Genomic DNA, 20,447 nt, shown 5'->3' with positions numbered 1-20,447 from the left:
TGGAGGGGGGTGGGGACGGACACGGGGAGGGCGCGTGCTACGAGGAGTGCTGTGACATGTGTAAGCCTGACGATTCACAGACCTGCACCCCTGAAGCAAATAATACAATATATGCTAATAAACTTTAAAAAACTGATTAAATTTATTAAAACTTATTAAACTTATTAAAAACAAAAAAAGATTGAAAGAAAAAATACTAAATGCAAAAAAATTTATTAAACTTATTAAAACTTATTAAACTTACCAAAAACAAAAAATAAGATTGAAAGAAAAAACACTATAAATACACAAAACAAACTTATTAAACTTATTAAAAACTAAAAAATTAAGATTGAAAGAAAAAATACTATAAACACACAAAATTTAATTTTTTAATTTAATGCTATAAATATTGCCACTACTTCTGATGTATACATAAAATCAAATCATGATTTTTATAACTGAATTTAACTATATATACTTAAAAATAAAACACTTAACAATTAGGTAGACGGTGCCTGCCACTGAGTTGCTTATACTGAGGCTTATACTGAAGAACCTCAGTCACACTCACACCCCCTTCTACGTCACAGAGACGTCCCAGATCTGAGACCCAAGAGCTGATCAGGGCAGAAAACTCTATCCCCCATGCCTGGGGAAAGGGCTGCCGAGGGAGGGTGCTGCCTGCGGCTCCCCAACCACCCGGCTCAGGACTCGTGGAGACCATGACACCCTGCCCAAATGCAGCACCTCAGCCACAGGCAGTCCCACAGCTCGTCCTGTCAGGCAGGAAGCAGTCTTGCTGGGATCTAGACCCGACCTCCCCATCGCAAACAATCTGCGAATCTATTAGGAAGTGCGGACCGTTCTGTCACGAGCTCAAGAAGGTTCCAGTACGATACAAACTAGGAACGGAGGTCAGATCACATCCATTCAGGACGCCGGTACAGGCATAGCCCGAAGTTTATTGAGAGGTCTCCGCATGCCTGCCCAAGAGTCCTTCGTCGAGTAACCAGTTTATGATATTTTCCAGAGGCATCTGCAGCTGCATCTTATGGAGGGCCGCGAGCAGCCCGAACACGGAGGCGCCGTTCCCCGTGCGGGTCCTCCACACGCGCAGCATCTGGTGGTGCTGTTCCATCACGTCGCCGGGGTACTGGCACTCACAGTTGTCAATGTCACTGTCCCCTAGTCCGAGGAACCTCATGAATGGTTTCCAGTCTCTATCAGAGATGCTGCTTTCAAACTTATAGAAGATCTGGGCTGAGAAAAGTAAAAACGAGGGGGAGAACTGTTGACACGGCCGGTGGGGGGCCACGTGGCACCTGCTGGGGCCTGCTCACCCATGACTCTACCAAGGATTCCCTCCCCCGCTCACTTCTCCTGAAAAAGCACGAACACTTCCTCCCATCGACACGGTATTGAAGGTCCATGAAGCCCACACAACCCTCATTTGACAAACACTGTTCCCCTCGTGTCCCTCTGGAGAGGGAACACACGCATCTCAGGTGGCCAGATGGTCCCCGCGGGGTCACGCAGGCAGGCGGCCCGCTCTGGGAAACAAGGACGCCAGGCCTTGACATTCAGGCCAGACAAGAGGGAGACTTCTCAGTCCCTAGAACAGAGGGGTTCAGACACGTACCTTCGCGGGACGGGTCCCTCACAAAATACTTAGCTTCGTATTCCTACAGAGAGAAGAAACAGGTTGTTCCAGGAGGAGGAAGAAGGCGCGAGGCTGAAGCAGAAGCGCAATCAGGACTGCGGGAGCAATGGGTGCGGACAGGGGAGCCTCAGGGGACACGAGAAGGCATCTGGGGAAACCCCATGGGGGCCGAGCTCACAGCCCTGGCATGTGCTCCAGGTCTAGCCCCCCAACATCACACCCACCCCCCAGAGGTGGCCCCGTGGACCCGGCTCCAGTGGGCGGGCAGGTACCGCTGAACTGTATCACTTCGGGGTGACCTGCTCTGCTCCAGGGAGTACGAGCGGACAGCACAGCACGCCTGTCCCCAGGAAGGCTCCGTGAAGGGCCGGGGGGACGGCAAGGACGAGCCAGCGGAGGACAATGCCAGCGCAGAGTACCTGTGAGCGGCAGCCCCGCCGCCTGTGGTTCCCGCGCACAAAGTTAGACCCTGTCCTTGTCAGGCCGCCTGCTGCGGGCCCGAGGGCCGCACCTTCAGACCCCGGCTCTGCCTCCCCCACAGCTGGACCTGCATGGAACTATCCGCTCTGGGCAGGGGCTGCTCGGCCAGAAGACGGGTAAGAATGCAGGTGCTCCCGAGGCAGGGCTGAGAGGGCCCCCTGGAGCTCCCGCAGAGACGGGCACGGGTCCCGACTTCCACCCTGACCCGTCTCAGAGCCGGCTGAGAATCTGAAGAGTCAGGGGCTCCCTCCCTGCAGTGATGTCCGTGGGCACTCGGCCCAGGAACCCAGTCTCTGCGCTGGAGTTCCCAACCTCCCCGCCCACGCCACGGGACCCCACGGGCCATGGCCTGCGGAACAGGAGCCCTGCGATCTCCTCCCTGGAACCCTGTCCCTCTACTCCCCACCTGTGCCCTGACCTCAGAATTCAGACATCAGGCCTGGCCAGTCTGCAGACCCGAGCTCTGCCCCATGATGCACGCGCTGTCTCCTCTTCCCGAAGAGCCTGACTCCCCAGCACCGCAGAGCGGCTGTCGGCTCCTCCAGTCAAACCCTCCGCAGGGGTCACAAGGGGGACAGACTCCCGCAGCCCCGCTACGGAGCATGGGGGCTATTGCTCTTCCCCGGCGAGCCCGGCCTACACCGTGCAGGGGTGCTGCGTCCGCTCGCCCCTCCCTCGGAAGTCCCTGCTACGCAGAGGCTGGGCCTGGTGCACAGGAGGTGCCAGCCAAGGGGCGTTGGGCCGACCTGAGACCCACACGCGCTGTGGAGGCGATGGCGTCCACACCAGCCGGCTGGGCCTCCTCGGTCCCACTGCGCCCCAGCCACGGGACCCGGACAAGGACGCTCTGGGAGCCCCCGTGCCCACCTCGGTGTCACATCCCCTCCAGGAAGCAGGTGCAGGTGGGGCTCCTACCCCCAGACATGGATGTCCAAACCCCTAACCAGGACTGTAGCTGGGAATAGGCTCGTGGTGGACGACAGAGGCACAACGGCGCGAGGGTCAGCCTCACTGCAGCCTGACCGGCGTCCTCAGGGAAAAGGGAATCTGGACATGGACTCACACACAGGGAGACACCGCGAGGATGGACCCAGATCTTGGGGTGACTCTCCCACAAGCCACCGAGCCCGGCAGTCGGCCACATGCCAGCTGCCACCTGCGGAGAAGCCCGGCCCAGACAGTCTCTCAGCCTGGGCAGCAGCACCCGAGTCCCCACGTCATTCCTGGACTTCCACCCCAGGACGGGGACACAACACACACCCCGGGGGCCGCGGAAGCTGCCCTAGGAAAATCCCACAGGTACCGAGCAGCATGCACGTTGGTACTGAACGCGGAGCCCGGGAGGAGCTCAGGACGCACAGGCCGCCCCGCGGTCCCTCCCGGACGGTTCCGTACCTGCTCCAGGGTCCTCAGGCTGGGGGGCCCAGGGGCCATCGGGTCCACACTCTGGAGCGCCTGCTGTGGCATCACGGGGCTTCCCCCAACTGCCCCCTGCAACGGTTCGGTGGCCTCCGCCGGCTCCTCGGAGGGCGCTGGGCGGGGCGCGGCCGTGGGCGGCGAGGCTGAGCCCTCCCTCTCCAGCCTGGCTCCCGAGGAGGACGCTTCCACGTCAGCGGCGGGCTGCTCGTTCTCAGAATTCAAGGGCACCAAAGACTCACTGTGCCAAGGGGAAGTCTGTGGTCAAGGACAGGGTCGGACAAGGTCGTGTTATTTGGCCCCGGGGCCTGCCCACATAGGCACTTCCCAAGCCCCCACACGGCGGGAAATTCCTGCGGCTTGTGGGGCCGGCAGCAAACAGGCAATTTTAGAGAACAGCTCCCCTGAACCTGTTCGGTCTGAAAGGGACCCCAAAGACAGGGGCATATCTGGTCCTACCGCCTCCTCACAGGGGCGGTCTGCGGCGACCCTGCCCGGGCGAGGCTGGGTGCGCCGTCTTCCCAACAGTCTCGATCACGTCTGTCTCCGGCTCACACTCTGGTAATTCTTGCCGGCTCTGGGACTTTTCCCTGAGGACCCTGCTCAGTGACCTGTGCCACCTGCTGGCTGCTCAGGTGACAGGTAGCACTTAAGAATAGCAACGTATTTTTTCCACTGAAGTAGACCCCACGCCCAGCACGCACCTCAGCGTGGGGCCTGAACTCACAACCTGAGCTGAGTGAGAGTCGTACGCGGAGCTGACTGAGCCACGCAGGCGCCCCGCAATAAAGCATCTTTCGAGGAGGATGCGCACACTGGGTTTGGGGATGAAACGCTCCCGCACACTCAGAGTCTCCACCGTGGTGCAAGCACAACTCTGGAGCCCTCCGGGGACCGGACAAGTCATGCCTCTGGCCCTCTGTGCTTCCCGGCAGGGGTCTAGGACCACCCCGCAGCACCCCCGCGCTGTGCCCGTGGGTCTGCACCCAGAGCTCTACGTCTGCAAGCAGGACCCGACTACAGGAGGTCTCGCTGGACTGACGGGAGCCCTGCCGTAAGGAGTGACCGACCGCCATGGGGAGCGACCTCCAGGAGGCCGACTCGGGGATGCATGGACGCGGGAAGAGAAGCAGACGCGCTGAGACATCAATCCCACAACAACCTGGGTTCCCAGCCCGTCTGAAGAGGCGGGGGGGGGGGGATGCTCACCGGAGCCCTGAAAGAGCCCCGCCCCCGAGTCCAGCCCACAGATTGGAGGCAACAGGCTCTATTGCTTTGTGCTCCCCAGTGGCGCTGACCCGTTCCAGGAGCCCCCGCATGCTCACGCACAGCCCTCTGCCCCGCTGCCCCTCATTTCCACTCTGGCCTAGACTGGCAGAACGGAAGTCTCCGACTAGCATGTTCTGGGGATCCACCAAGGTAGAAGCACACGCGGCTGGAAAGCAGGGGCTCCCGTGCGCCCACTGACTGCCCCCACCCCCTGGAATGTGTTATGGGACTCTGCTGCCACCAAGGCCTGGTGCCATCGTCAGGGAATCCGAAGGGCTATACTTACAGTGCTGCCTGGCCCGTCTGCCGTTCCTGAGGACCAAGAGGAGAAAGAATCAGAACCGCTACCAACAGGGACAATGACTTCTGCAATGGACGACACTGCTCTGAATCTATGACATAGTGTCCTTACCTCTGCAGATGCTGGTGAAACACAACCGAGGCCACAAACCTGCGAGGGGGAACAGGACGTGAGCACAGAGGGTGAGAACAGGGCGGATCACAGGGGAGTACAGGGGGAGCTCAGGAGGCGAGTGTCCCCGGTGCACGGCCCGCACCCGGCTGCCCTGCCTCCCTCCAGGAGCCCCCAGGCTGACGTAACACCCGCCCCTCCCTGCGCCGGGTCCCACAGCGCCCGGACACGGTGTCTCCAGCCAGCTGAGCGGAGGCTCGCGTCTTAAGCGCTGTGTGCCGGGAGCGGGCGGCAGAGCTCTGAGCTCAGACCTGAGAATGCGAAAATGAAACGGCTCTGCTTTAACGGCAGAAGCACCATCGGGGACGCCCAACCGCAGGTCCCTTCGGAGCCCCCGGTGCACCCGCTGCTCTGCCTTCTCCAGGTCTGGCCTGACGCCGACTCACCTTTCCTTTTAAAGAGGCAACAGAAGACGCCAAGGAAGACGCTGATGATGATGAGAACGATCCCCAAAATGACAAGGACTATTTTGAACCAATGGGTGGACACATCCTCGGGTGTTTGTTTTCCTGGAACAGGGCGGGTGGAGCAGGGTCAGGCACGTGCTCCTCACTCACGAGACGAGCTACAGGAAGTCCCCGCTCCAGGAGGAACGGAGGTCCTTCAGGGCCCCAAGCCCTGTCTCCCGCTGACCATGATCCTGAATGTGACGTCCCTCCTGGGAGGCAGGAGAGGCTCATGCTTCCTGTGTCACAGACGAGGGCCCGGGGCTCACAGGACGTGGGATCCTGCGCAGGCGGCTGGAGGCAGCAGGAGCTCTGCATGACCAGATGAGTGGCGAGAGGTCCTGGTTTCCCAGGACTGGGCTCTGCCTCTGCACCTGCACCAGCTTGAGGCACAGGATGGTCAGTCCTGACGGCAGCAAGGCCCACCCACGGTGGCCTGAGGGGCAGGGCAGGTCCACCCTGGGGGAAGAGCTGGCAGAACCACTCAGGTGTCCTGGTCTCTCGCTGGTGACACCACAGCACCAAAAGGACACAAGGACACATGGACACATGGGGCAGGGCAGGCCTGTTAGAGCCTGGATGTCGGCCACCTGAGGCATCGGCATCGGCAGCCAGGGCTGTGAGGGAGGCGACCGGGCAAGTCTTTCACGTGATGCCACCATTTGAGCCAAAGATTTTCTTTATGCCCTGCTTAGGCCGTTCCTAACTTGCTCTTGTTATCTTTGGTGTTAAAAGATGCTTTAAAAGTGCAAGCTCCACGAGTCAGAATGTTCCGTGGGATCCACAAGCTGATGCGGCCACGTAAACGGACACCCCGGACACCCCAACATCCCAGGGCAGCCGGACGACCCAGAGGAAGAGCGAGGGATCCTGTGCCTCTGACGTAAGGGCCTGCTGTGAAGGTGGCCGTGGCCCAAGACGGGACAGGGATGCTCACTGTCCAGCCAGGGCGGCAGCTGGAAGGGACAGTCTTTGCAAAACACAATCATGGGTCATGCGGATGTGCAGGTGGGAAAAACATTCCGAACCCTGAGCTCCTACCCCACACCCGGCCGGGCTCACCGCAGCCCAACGTCTGCAAAGTGGAGCCATACAGAGTCCTTCAAGTGACCAGAGATTTCTCCCGCACGACACCCGCGCCCCAACCACACAGGACACGGTGATATAGGGATGCCATGAAAGTGGAGGTCCCGCCACCAAGACACCCTCGAGCGTCGGATGAGAAGGCACCCGCCGCGGCCGGGATACGACACAAAGGGGCTGTACCCACAAGTTGTGCGCCGGCACCGCCTCTACAGATAACGCTGACCGTCCACGACCCAGCGTGCAAGGGCGAGGGCCCACGTGCGCACGGACTGTTTCAGCGAGTGCGGTCCTGGGCCGCCGGCATGTGTGCTGGTCCGCACCGCCTCCTTAGCACCCCGGTCTCTCTAGTGTACGCTGCGGGAACAGCACAGCAAATGGGTGCGTGTGACACACGACCCAGGAAACGACCGACCGTCTGGGTCTTTGTGGAGGCTGCATTCTACAGGAGGCCCTTTGTAGTTAAGCTTTTGTGGGGAATCAAGGGTTCTCAGTGGATTTTCCACTGTGTGGGGAATCGGTGCCCTCGACCCCACGTTGTTCAGGGGTCCGCTCTAACCCTCAAAACCAAGGAGGGGTGCCTCGGTGGCTCAGTGGGTTAAGCCTCTGCCTTTGGCTCAGGTCATGATCTCAGGGTCCTGGGACTGAGCCCCGCATCGGGCTCTCTGCTCAGCAGGGAGCCTGCTTCCTCCTTTCTCTCTGCCTGCCTCTCTGCCTACTTGGGATCTCTGTCAAATAAATAAAATCTTTAAAAAAAAAAAAAGCTATAAAGCTGTAATACATAAAACAAACAAACAAACAAAAAACACAACCAAGAAGGAACCTGCCCACGACTCAACTTGAAAGCAGCACGAGTCTCGCTCAGACACGGAGCACAAGAGGCCCAAAGGTTGGGTCCTCACCTCGCCTCCCGACTTCTGCACACCTCAAAGGCCTGGGGCCCAACTGAGCACCCCTGAAGGCAGGGACCTGGTCTGGCTCGGGGTCCCACAAAGGCAGTCAGAAGAGGTGTTAACTGAGCGGGAGCAAACCCCAGGGCTCACGGAAGCCAGCCACTCCCTGCCCCTCCTGCTGTGTGGGGGCGCCGGCAGGGAGCGTCCCGGGTCACAAGCCCGGCTGTGTGGGGGCGCCGGCAGGGAGCGTCCCGGGTCACAAGCCCGGTACTGGAGCCAAGCAATCTGCTTGCTCTAGAGCCAGGGCTGTGCACCGCGGCCCTTGGGCCAAATCCAAGCCACTGCCCATTCCTGCACGCTTTCATGGCACCCAGGCCTGCAAAGCCTAAACGTCCTACTTTTATGGGGAGGGTCTCCCGACTTGGATGGAAGACAGAGCACCTGTTTCTTACCTGGTGTGTCTGCACCAGCGTCCGAGTCACAGACCGTATCATGTGTGGCATTGCAGGGCCGAATGACAGCACCAATACATCTGAAAGAGGCAGGACTCTCTCAGCATTGCTCCTCCCTGTCTGGACACGGCCCGAATCATCCTTCTCACCACCCACGGGTCAGGGGTCAGGAGGAACCCCAGCTCCCAGGATGGCTGCCAGCCTTCACCCAGTCACTGCCCGGCATCTCTGCGATGTCTGGCCCAGACTGGTAAACATAAGAGTAAAATAAAGCTCTGTCCTGTGCTCTGGGACCTGTGGGATGGGGGACACCCGCTCCTGGACAGCACTGTGTGTGCTGGGAGAACTGGCCTCCGCACCTGTATCTCTAGTTCCCTCAGGAAAGAGGTTAGCCCAAAGCCAAAGCTCTTGGAAAGGTGGACGTGCGAGGGGAGACAGAGCAGCCAGAGCCTTGATTGAACCTCACCTGAAAGCACTACTGACCTTGGACACTCAGTCCAAGGAAGCTACCGTTCAACACAGCCCGAGGCATGTCAGTTTATAACGTGCCTCACCAATGCCAGCTACTCTTTTAGTGGCTCTGCCACCATTAATGTTCCCCAGAAGGTCCTCCCACATCCGTGCCCACCCAGAACCTCGGAGGGGTGTCTGCAGAGATGCTCACATGACGGATAAGGTCACACCAGACTACGGTGGGCCTTCATCCGTGACCGGTGTCCTTGCAGCAGATCAGCGTGTGCTGGGATAGAGAGAGGGCCATGTGAAGAGACAGACACAAACACGCAAAGCCACCTCATAAAGACAGAAGTGGGCACAGCAGGTAAACCAAGGAGCCCCGAGGAGTGACAGCAACGTCAGAGGCTAGAAGAGGCAAGGCAGGGTCCTTCCCTAGAGTCTGCGGCGGGAGCATGGCCCTGCTGACCCCTGAGTTCAGACTTCTGGTCTCCCAAACTGTGAGAGAACACATTTCTGCTGGTTTTCTCACATGCACCCAGCTGTGGCCCAGAGACGGCAGCCACAGGCCACTCATGGCGCACGAGAGGTCACGCTGCTCTGCGCCCATTCCATCTGCGCAGACCGCTCTTCCCCCAGAACCCTCGATGGCTCCCTCCTCCCCTCCCCTCCCTCTGCGCCTCTTGGAGGTTTCCACCCCTGCTGGGGGCTCAGGGTCCGCCATAGTGTAACTACAGGAGGGCCCACACCCGTGGCCCCACACCTGTTACACCGGAAGCAATTCTCCGCGCAGTTCGGTGAGTCACAGTAGAAGCTCCCCGTCCTGCACTGACACTGCCGGTCGCTGGTCTGCGTGCAGGCTGCCACCACCTCCTGGTCTGTAGGAGGAGGGTTGAGGGTCAGCCCGGGGGACAGGACCGTCTGGCCCATACAGGGCTGCGCGCAGTCCCACGGTGGAGGCCATGGAACTGAGTCCCCCCCCCCGCCCTTCCTTGCAGTGGCAGAGAGGGACCGGACAGCCAGACCTCAGCCCTCCATCCTGGCGAGGGGCCGGGGCTGCCTGCTCTGAAACCACCCCGTGGTTCCGTTCATGTGTCCGCCCCACAGAGAAGAGCACCGCACTGCCAGAGACGCAGTGGGAGAGAAAGCCCAGACGAACAACGGTCCACAGAGACCCCCACCAACTCTGGCAATGCCCACCGCGGGCGTGTTGACGACCACCCCCCGCCTCCGTCCCTTCCTGGGTGCTTCAAGCCAAGAACAGCGTTCCGCGGCCAGATGACGCCAGAACAGAACCACACCCCGCTGGGGCCCGCGTCCCACGCACAGGCAGGATCAGCCCTCCAAAGCCCATCCCCGCGCTTTCGTGCTTCCCGAAACCGGACGCGCCGGCCACGGCACGAAATGGGCCGGAGCACAGCTGGATTCATAGCTTTCCGTACAACGTTCACATAAACGTTCTAGACAACCTCTGCTGGAGCGATCTCAGAGCACCTTGTTTCCTCTGCTAGCGCAGACGGTGTCTTCTTAAGGAATTACGTCCTTTAAAACAACGTGCTGCTCACACAGAAAAAGAAACTTCTGTGTATGTTTCTTGCACAGAGCGTCTCTACAGTCCCGACCCGCAGGCTCACTCTTTAACCACAAGCGCACGTCATCCCGTGTGTAAGAACACCGGGGACTGGTACCCTGGCAGCTCTCCCGTCGAGCCTAATTCCGTCGGGGGCCGTACCGACACGCCCCTAATTCCGTCGGGGGCCGTACGGACAAGCCCAGGCGAGGCGGCGAGGTTTTCCGATCCAAAGATCCCTCTGGGCGGGACGGTGGCTCACTTACCTGCTCGACATGCAGTGCACGGCTGGCAGCTGGTCTGCCCGTTTCGGTGGGCGAGGAAGGTTCCGGGTTCACACTGGCTACACAGCGGAACACCATGGTTTACAACACAGTGTCTGCTGACGTGAGAGCCTGGGAAGGGGGAGGAGGAGAGGTGAGGGAGGAGCCCCGGGGGGGGCGGGCCAGACCCGAACCCTGACGCCTCTACTCGAGGACCAACCCCTGCCAACCATCTCCTTGAAACAATCTTTTTTTTTTTTAAAGACTTTATTTATTTATTTATTTGACACAGAGAGAGACAGAGAGACATCACAAGTAGGCAGAGAGGCAGGCAGAGAGAGAGGAGGAAGCAGACTCAGCAGAGAGCCTGATGTGGGGCTCGATCCCAGGACCCTGAGATCATGACCTGAGCCGAGGCACAGGCTTAACCCACTGAGCCCCCCAGGCGCCCCCTCCTTGAAACATTCTTTATTGACACTTGGCCACACGTGTCCCAGGAACTGGGGACCTGGTGCCCACGGCTTTCAGCGACATGTCGGAACACGTTTCAGCACACGGTTCTGAGCACACACACCAGAGGACCGAGAGCCCCACGTCGGAGGGTCCACCCCTGGCTCCCCAGGGTGGGCTGCACAGCGTCCAACTCATATAAGGGGAACCCCGAGGTCTGGAGACAGAGGTCTCTGACCAGTCCCAGAGGCGCCCCTGCTCTACTGCCTGCCTCGGGCAAAGGCTGTAGTTGAGCCAAGCACACCTCGCTGGGAGAGGTGTGTCACACCTGTGCTTGGCCCACGGGCTGAGTTCACAAGGTTTCCGGGTGAAGAACCTGTGTCTCCTTCGTGCCCACACGGGCTGTGCGTGTGTGCTGTGGGTGCCAGTGTGCACAGGTGTGGACACACACACGCATGGTGCATGCATAGGTGTGCTGGGAGCGTGTAGGGTGAGGGTCCAGGTGTGGATCTTCGGGACCCGAAGCAGGAGCCCTGCAGTGGCCGAGAGTGTCGGAAGGGGAGTGAGGGACACAGTTGGTGAAGGGTGGAGGAACTGGTCACCCCCGAAGGGGGATCCGTGAAGGAACTCTCACGGATCACGTGTGCACATCTGTCTGCGAGTGGAGAGGAGGACGTGGCGTGGGGGCTGGGCAGAGCGGCACTGGGGGCCTGGGGCCCCCACCTGACGCATGGGACTCATTCAGAGACTCCTCACGAAGGCGGATGAGCCTCTGTGGACAAGCTGTGCTTGACGACAGGGCTCACTGCTGCCCCGAGAGGACCCCCTTCCTCAGGTGTCCACAGTCACCCCAATGGGAGGGCGGCGGAGAGTACCGGGCTTGGCCATGCGCCCCCACACTGTCCTCCATCCTCCTCAAGGTACCTCCCCGACAAAACAAGCCCACAACCCTGTTCACATGGGGTGGCCGATGGCCAAGGAGGGGCCCACCCACCTGAGCCAGTGCAGGTCTCCCCACCCAGCTCCTGTGCCAGCCTCCGGCTTTGCTCCAAGGGCCCACAGCTTCCCTTCTCCAGTCTGGGAGGGCCGTCCCACAAGGCTCCAGAAGGTTCCCTGGGACTCACCAGCAGGACACTTCTTGCAGCACCGCTCGAGACCGTCCGGCTTGTACTCATCCAGGCCGCAGTCAGGCTCACCGCCCAGCAGGGGCACCTTCGAGCAGAAAAGGAGATGGGGCCATCAGAGAAGCCGCCGCTGGAGACGGAGCCACACACACCCTCTGGTGGGACAGGAGCAAGCACACAGGGGACAGCCCCTGCCATCTCACGGGGGTCGGCGTTGCTGGGGGACACCTCGTGGGAACTTCCTACGTATCCCCATACTTTTGGACTGTTACTCTGGGGGAAAACGCTCTTTCGTTTCCCTACACAGGTGGCCTGGTCCACTGCTTCTACTGCTGCTGTCTAACCCCCTGGTCTGGCCAGAGCTGAATTGTTTGGGACTAAATATTGTTTTTGGGTTTTTTTCTTTTTTTAAATGATTTACTTCTTTACTTCAGAGGCAGTGCAGGACCGAGGAAAGGGAGCAAGACCCCAAGCAGACTGCGGAGAACCCCCCAAGCCTGCGGAGTGCACAGCCCGACACGGGGTTCAATCCCACGACTCCGAGACTGTGACCTGAGCAGAACCCAAGAGTCGGACGCTCAAAGGGCTGAGCCGCCCCAGCGCCCCGAGGGTTCCGCTTCTGTCCGAGCTCACAGGTGCAGCAGCTACGTGTGTACGAATCAGGAGAGCACGTGGGCCTCCGCTTGGAACAGGGGATGCAGAGTGTGTACCTGCCCCCGCGTGCACACACCGAAACCCCCGGACGCGGTCCCGTGACCGCCGTCCTCACTGCGCGCGCAGCTCGGGCTACTGCTGTGCGAGGTGCAGTCCGCCTCCCGCCAAGCGCGTGCGTCGGTAGGTGTCCCCGACGACGGCAGGCTCTGTGGTCTGCATGCTGAGCCCCACGGCGGGGGGCGAGGGGCTTCACGAGCGCTGCAGGGACGCCGGGCACCCGGGCCGCCTGCTGAATTCCGGTGTGCCAGGCTGCGCACTCGGCGACATTCTCCTCTAACCCGAGGCGGCTAGTGGCGGCCGCTCCTGGCTCCGCTAAGCGGCAGGACACTCTTGCCCGTTCGAGCCGATGGCACTCGGGCTGCGTCCGGCTGGGAAGAGCCTGCCACCCACCTGCGCCGCCCCTGACCGCGGGCCGGCCGCCTCCCCTCTGGCTCCGCAGAGCCCGCCTCGCCACATTTTCCCTTCTTCGCCCGCCCGATGGTTCGGGAAGGAGTTCGACCTGTTCGCAGGTGTGGGACGACAGCCGCGGCGGGGGACGCCGTGTCCGTACCCCACTGTCCCGTGACGACGGCCGCGGCGGGGGACGCCGTGTCCGTACCCCACTCTCCCGTGCAGTCCCTTTCCCTTTCTTTTCCGGCTTCTGCTTCCTTTATTCCTTGTCTCCACTTCCCTTTTCTCCCAGGAAAACGGATGAGATTCCGTTTTTAGTTTTTATTGGTTTCCGTTACATGTTGACTTAGACAAAACAAAACATGGCAGGAGAGTATCTGGATGAGCGCAAGGAAGGAAATCCCATGCAAGTGCGACGACAACACACGCTTCAGGCGGCCTCGAGCGGTGAGGGCACGCGTGCACGACAGCTCCGAGAACACGCACGCAGTGTAGGTGCAGTTCCAAAGGCAACGCCCTCAAGACACTGCTGACCACAGACGGAGAAGACACGGACTTTCCTGAGGCCGACACCCCCTGAACTGTCACCAAAGCCATCGTCGTCACTGAAGGAACCAACTGATGTCGGGCGTCTTTTGAGATGGGGCAGCCGGAAGGACACAGAGTCTCTCCCACGGCACTTTTGCAAAAATGCCAAACGCGAACTTATTCACAGAAAGCCAGCGACGAGCTCCAAATGGAGCCACATTCCCCGAAACCATGGATCAGTACTCGACAAGCACGTGAAGATCATGGAAGAGAAGACAGACTGACAACAATGCGGCCCGAGGGAGACAGGGGTGGGGTAGCAGGTCACTGGCAGGGCGTCAGGGACCCAAGGAAGGCCCCTGCTTCCAAGTCGGCCCCTGGTTCCGAGCGCGCGGCACAGGGGCCGGCTGTAGAGCTCTGCATGGGACCTACCAGCGCCCGGTCTCTGCTGTCTTAGCTCCCTGGGCTTGGTGTTGTGCGGGGCAGGGGAGGATCGTTTTTTCTTTGTTGGGGGCTCATGTGCACGCCCCTCACAAGGAACCACTGGGAAGTGTACAGTGCGGTGGCACCCAGCCCATCGACACGGTTGCACAACCATCTGGACTATTTTGGTAACTTCAAAAGTCAAGCCCTATCTCAAAATGAAACCTGAAAAATTAAAACCCTAGTGAAAAAGGAAAAAAACTCTCACGACAAGAGGAAAGCGGCTTTCCTTTCTGGAACTCAGCCTGGTCAAGAACATAATGGAGGCCGTTTCCTCTGTCCGCCTGAGGCTCTCCAGCTCAGTCAGCAAGCGGACGCTCCATGTGGCAAAGAACAGTAAAAGAAGTCGTGTCCTGTCCCCTACCCGCTCCTGACTCAGGACCACCGGCCTCCGCCCCCTCCGACACCCCAACTCTGCCCAGTGTCCAGTTCAGCCCAGTTCGGCCCAGTGTCCAGCTCTGGGGATGCTGGAACACGGTGCCCCAACCCCCAGCCAGGAGGAGAGCCAGGCTGGGGGGATGGGCGGTCTCACCTGCACCCCCGTGGCACGCTGGGGGCATGTCCTGTGTGTCCTGACCACGCAGGCCCACGACAAGGGTGTGGAAAAACGGAAGCCCACCCCCAAACTCAGCAACCGAGGTAAAGCTATGTGACGCGGTATTTCTAAAGATTGCATCAGCAGACGGCTGCAAGCCTTTGTGAACACAGCTTTCCTGCAGCCAGAGCTGGGGCGCTAGCCTGGCAAGCGGGTGGGCAGGCTGGGACCAAGCACAGGGTCCCATTCTCTTTATCTGAAATGTTTGTACTTTGGCGTGGATTGCTTTCACATGGATTTTCCTTTTATGGATTTTTTATTTTAGAGATTTTATTTATCTATTTGACAGAGATCACAAGTAGACAGAGAGGCAGACAGGGGGTGGGGTGGGGTGGGGGGGCAGGCTCCCTGCCGGGCAGAGAGCCTGATGCAAGGCTCGATCCCAGGTCCCTTAGGTCATGACCTGAGCCAAAGACAGAGGTTCAATCCACTGAGCCCCCCACGCATCCCAGATTTTCCTTTCTCAAAAAGACCACATCGGACTCTTCAGCACACGACCTGAGTTTTGTGGGGACTCCATCATTTTCCACCAGACACAAGCACCCAGCTCACCGCCTCTGGCAGGCACCTCCCTTCCAGATGACTAAGGGTCCCCCATGGTCCCACCGTGGCCCACCTACCAGCAGCAATGCCCCCACCGCCATGGGGCTCACCCCAGCCCCAGGTCCCCCTGCTCCCCGCCCTCCCCTCAGGCCCCTGCCAGCAGCCCCCCAAGCTCCAAGTCCCCTCCGACCCCTTCACATCTGGGCCAAGATATCCCTAAGGAATTGCTGTGCTGTTGGGAGCCACAGCCATCCAGCACTCCCAGACCCCCGGCACTCGAGGGGGGAAGCCCTGAGGGGCCTGCAAGCAGCCAAACCCGTCAGGGAACGAGAAAGTGCCCCCGCTCTCAAGTGAGCACTTCCCTCCCAGCAACCCTGGCCCCACGAAGTGGAAGGTCCTCTGGGGAGGGACACCGCGGGAGTCACCAGCCATGCCGCCTGCTTTGAAAAGGCCCCAGAGGGGTTCCCTGAGCCGCGGCTGTGACGCAGCCACGTAGAAGGGAAGGGACGCATTTGCCCTGCATCCTTTAAGGCAGGCCGGGGGGCTATTTCCAGAAGGCGCGGGTCCCCGGTTCTCCCAGCCCGGAAGCTTCAGCCTGTAGGACAGGAGGCTGATGGAAGAACCGACCCGAACAGGCGCCAAGTGACACACTCTGATGCATGACCGCATCTCGCGGACTCAAAGGCTCGCTGCTTCTGCACAGCACGGGACACCGTCGGAAGGGAGCAGACACATGCGAGCCGTACGTCCAACCAGGACTTGACACCCAGCACAGGCAGAGAGCTCACACAGCACCGTAGCAGAACACCGAACTGCCGGTGAAAACACGGGCATAGGACCCGAGCAGACACTTTCCCGAAGGACACAGATGGTCGTCAAACCTGTGAGAAGATGCTGGACGTCACTCATCGTCAGGGAAACGCAAATCAAAGCCCCAGTGACGTATCACCTGACACCTGTCAGAACAGCTGGATCAGAGACATCAGCAGTGTCGGTGAGGATGCGGAGAGGGACCCCCGCACACACACACACTGTCGCGGGCATTCGGATGAGAGCAGCTCCTCTGGGGAACACTCTGGAGGTTCCTCGCCAGACTAAACACAGAACTACCCTACGACCCAGCAACTCAACCTCTGGGTCGTCTGAGAAGACCCACGGAGCCCCGTGTCGCCGCAACATCATTCCCATCGGCCCCGACACAGCAGCAGCCAGACTCCACAGACAGATGAACACGCAAGGAACGCGTGGTAGATGGACAAGGTGCAATATTCGCCACAAAAACCAATGAAACTCACAATAAAAAGGAGAGAAAGAAATGCCCTCTGGGTCAAGTTTTTCAGCGCGTCCGAGTGGTCTTGCAAACATCACCAGACACACTTGACCTGGCGGCACAAAGGGACCCCCCCCAATCCAGGAAGCTGCGAGCCACCAGCGTGGACGGCGAACACACGAGGACAGGGAAAACGACAAGCCATCGGACCCGGCAGACCTTGCTCTGAACTCACTCGGGACCAACGTGCTTATGCACACCCGGCAAACGCGTGGGCAAAAGCAGGCAGCCCCGGGCGGAGGGCACATCTAAGAAGGTGTCCGCTGCCAGCAGCCTCCAGGCAGGAAAATGCCAAGACGGGACTGAAATCAGGAACTCCACGAACAACTCCCACTGGCACCCTGACCCTTATTTACAAAAACCACAATCCGGGGCGCCTGGGTGGCTCCGTGGGTGAAGCATCTGACTCGGGGTTCTGGCTCAGGTCAGGACCTCAGGGTCCTGAGATCAAGCCCTGCAGCGGGCTCTGTGCTGAGCTTGCAGAGTCTGCTGGAATTCCTCCCCCCTCTGCTCTGGTCTGTCTCTCAGTCAGGGGACCTGGGTGGCCCAGTCAGTGAAGCAGCAGCCGTCAGCTCAGGTCATGCTCCTGAGGTCCAGAAAAGTAAAGAAGGTCCATTACCAAATCCCCCTGACTCCTGGGTAGCGTCCCATGCAGGATATGTCAGAGGTTCCTGTGTGTCAAAAGCGACCAGAGGCGTCCCTCAAGATATCGCTATTGATCACCATCCTGCCTTCCCTGGGAAGACATTCCTGCCGTAAGAGGCCCTGGAGGGGTGCTGGCGTCCCTCCACTTCCCCATCGCATCCTAGGCTGCTGATGGGTGCCTGGTGAATGGACCAAAATGCTGTGCCATGCCATGCTCATTGTCTGTCCTGAAGACTGCATACTGTTTTGCCATTTTAACCCATGGAAATACTAGAAAAGTTTGGCAAGGGGAAATTACCCAATTTCATAGCTTTAGGCGGTTTGCAGAAGCCACTGACGAGAAACAGTAAAGATTGAAATCCATCATGGTCTATGCGACATTCCAACACATGTGGTCCTTACAGCCAACTTCCCTAGGAAACGGTCCCCGGTTGCGTTTTAATTCAATCGGGTACTGGTTTCGGCCGGCTCCCAGTGGAGGTCTCGCGGCCAGAAGTGGCTAGACCGGGCATGTGGAGGGGATCACATTAGATCAATCAGGAGGAAACCTCACACGGGAGTCTTAAGACTGGCAGCCGTCCTGGTGACTTAGGTGGCTGTCCCGTGCCCAAGAGAGACAACTTTCTATAAGAACAGGAATAGAGTGAGGCCATCAAGTTTCTGGGTCCTATTGCCATTCCGGCCAGGGTACTAGCTTACAGCCAAAAGGCAGACGCTCTCCTCCCCGTGGAGTAGCCACGGGCTAGAGGATTACAGCCTGAGCAATTGACATGCAAGTGTTCCAATAAGACCATACTCCTTGAAAAAGCCCTGGAATGAGAGTACAGGAAAAGGAGAGAAAGTACTCACCAATTTTGCACCGAAGCTCAGAGTCCAAATGTAAAGACTCACAAATCTCCTGGCTGGCTCGCCAAAAATGATGAAGTCCCAGAACCTAAGTCAGGTTCGGTGGGGTGAGGAGGTTTGGAGCCGACGACTAAAGAAAGAATTCTTAAGGCGTCATTGGTGCAAAATGGTGGTTTATTAAAGCACGGGGACAGGACCCGTGGGCAGGAAGAGCTGCTGCCCCTGGTTGTGAGGGGTGGTTGGTTATATACACAGGATTTGGGTAGGTGAGGACAAAGGGGTGTTCAGAAGGGCTATTGGGCAAAGAATACTATCAGGATATTGAAGGCCTGGTTGCTATCAAGTAAAGACAATTGAGAGTCTCCCGGTGGAATGTTACATTCCTGCTATCAAGCATCCTTGTTAATGAGATTTAGGTTTAGAAGACATTTAACTATTTACTTTTCCTTCTACCTCTGCCTCCTTCGGTGTTTTATGGAGGGGAGGGTGACATTAGGGCTTGAGGAACTGAGTTCTGTGCCTTTGGAAATTGGGCTATTGATAAGGTAACTTCTTTGTTTGTAAATCTCAAGGACATTTGCAAACCAAGGGAGACTCCTGTCTTGTAGGATTGTGATCTCAGCAAGTTAACTATTTATCGTTTTATGGCAGTCAGGGGTGCCTGAGGAACGCTACACCTATGGAGGGGAGCGGATGAAGGGGGGTGCAAGGCGCCAGCTCTTGCTTTGTCCTCAGCCAGCCTCCTGCTCCCTCAGCAAGCTCAGGTCAGGCTCCTGAGGTCCTGGGATGGAGCCCCACGCACTGGACTCCCTGCTCCGCGGGGAGCCTGCTTCTCCCTCTCCCCCTGCTCCTCCTGTGCTGTGCTCTCTCAGATAAATAAACAAAATCTTAAGAAATAAGTGAATGAGTAAACAAACTCTTTTGCAGAAATTAAAGGACTGTATGGAGGTTCCTCAGAGTTCCGCACAGAGCTACCCTATGACCCAGCAGTCGCACTATTATTTACCCAAAAGATACAAATGGAGTGATCCAAAGGGACATCTGCGCCCAAGGTTTACAGCAGCACGTCCAGGACAGTGAAGCCACACAGAGAGCCCAGACGGCCAGGGACAGACACGGGGACAGAGGTGATGCCCTACAGACCAAGGAAAATCCCTCAGCCTTCAAAACAACAACAGAAAACGAGAAATCTCGCCGTTTGCAGCAGCCCAGATGGAGCTCGTGGACGCCGCGCTAGGTGGGACGGGTCAGACGCGGAGACAGTGACCACAGGAGTCCATCCCGCGCGGAACGAAGCCACACAACGGAGCAGCGCGGGGGCAGGCAGGGGAAGAACAGCAGGCCCGAGAGGGAGACCGGAGGGCAGGAGACAGCCCGAGGCTTGCTGGTGCCCGGCGGGGGCGGCCTGGGGCACGCCCGCGGGCCGGAAGGAGCCCGCGACCGGGACCGCTGAGTCCCTGGCCTCTACCTCGGAACCAGGGATGCTCCAGAGGTCAGTGAACCGAATTTAACAAAACGAGGAGAAGTACAAGGTCAGTGAGATTCGTCCTTCTCGGGGGAGAAAACCTGCGAGGCCGCGGCCACCCGGCCTCGGGGACACTCTGGGCATCGCCGGGCGCGGAGGGCCGGGGCCTCCCGTCCGCGACCGCAGCGCCGGGCCCCACCGTGCGCGCGCTCGGGACCGCGACCCTCCGGCCGGCCGCGGGGCGGGAGCTGAGCCGTCGGAGCGCCCCGGCTCGCGCAGCCGCCCTCCGCGGCCCTCGGGCGAGAGTCCCGCACCCCAACCCGGCCGCCACCCCCAGCGCCGGCCGCAGCCTCGCCGAGCCGCGGGCGCCCCCAGCCGCCGAGGGCACCCGAGCGCCGGGACACGCCCGCGGCTCAGCCCGAGCCCGCCGGACCCCCCGCGGGACACCGGGCTCCGCGCGCGCCCTGCGGCGCCGCCCGAGCCCTCCCGGCCGCTCCCGGCCGCCGCGGGCATGCCCGGGCCCGCCGCCTCCGGGGTCCCCCGCCGCACCGGCCACTCTCTCCCGCCTGCACCCGGGCCCGACCTGCCCCGCCCCCACCCGGGCCCCCGACTGCCCCGCAGCCCCGCACCCGGGCCCGACCCGCCCCGCAGCCCCGCAGCCCCGCAGCCCCGCAGCGCTCACCGCGGCTCCGACACGCACCAGCACGACGGGCACGCACAGCACCAAGATGCACGCGGGCCGGGAGAGAGCGCCCATCCCGGCGGCTGCCCACGGAGCTCTGCGGCGCGCTCGCTCCCGCCCGGCTTTTAAAGGCTGAGAATGGCTCCGTGCTCCTTTGCAGGCGGGGGCGGGCTTTTATAAGCACCGGCTGCGTCCCCATTGCACGCGCGGGGC

At 59.8% G+C, this 20,447-nt stretch overlaps 1 protein-coding gene across 1 annotated transcript; it reads right to left on the bottom strand.

Annotated features, from left to right (window-relative positions):
• Nucleotides 1-118: 118 nt before the first annotated feature.
• LOC309873489 (tumor necrosis factor receptor superfamily member 10A-like) lies at nucleotides 119-20,447 on the bottom strand. Its single transcript, XM_082749235.1, has 11 exons — nucleotides 20,235-20,447; nucleotides 12,014-12,101; nucleotides 10,443-10,571; nucleotides 9,370-9,484; nucleotides 8,154-8,233; nucleotides 5,666-5,788; nucleotides 5,220-5,258; nucleotides 5,094-5,119; nucleotides 3,518-3,796; nucleotides 1,622-1,664; nucleotides 119-1,242 (listed from the first exon to the last, which is right to left on the bottom strand). Exons 1-11 carry the CDS (start codon nucleotides 20,307-20,309, stop codon nucleotides 944-946), a joined length of 1,296 nt encoding a protein of 431 aa, XP_082605361.1. The 5' UTR covers nucleotides 20,310-20,447; the 3' UTR covers nucleotides 119-943.

The sequence above is a fragment of the Mustela nivalis genome (genome assembly GCF_964662115.1).
Source record: "Mustela nivalis genome assembly, chromosome: 9".
Classification (NCBI taxonomy): Eukaryota; Metazoa; Chordata; class Mammalia; order Carnivora; family Mustelidae; genus Mustela; species Mustela nivalis.
This window is presented reverse-complemented; position numbering and strand designations above follow the sequence as displayed.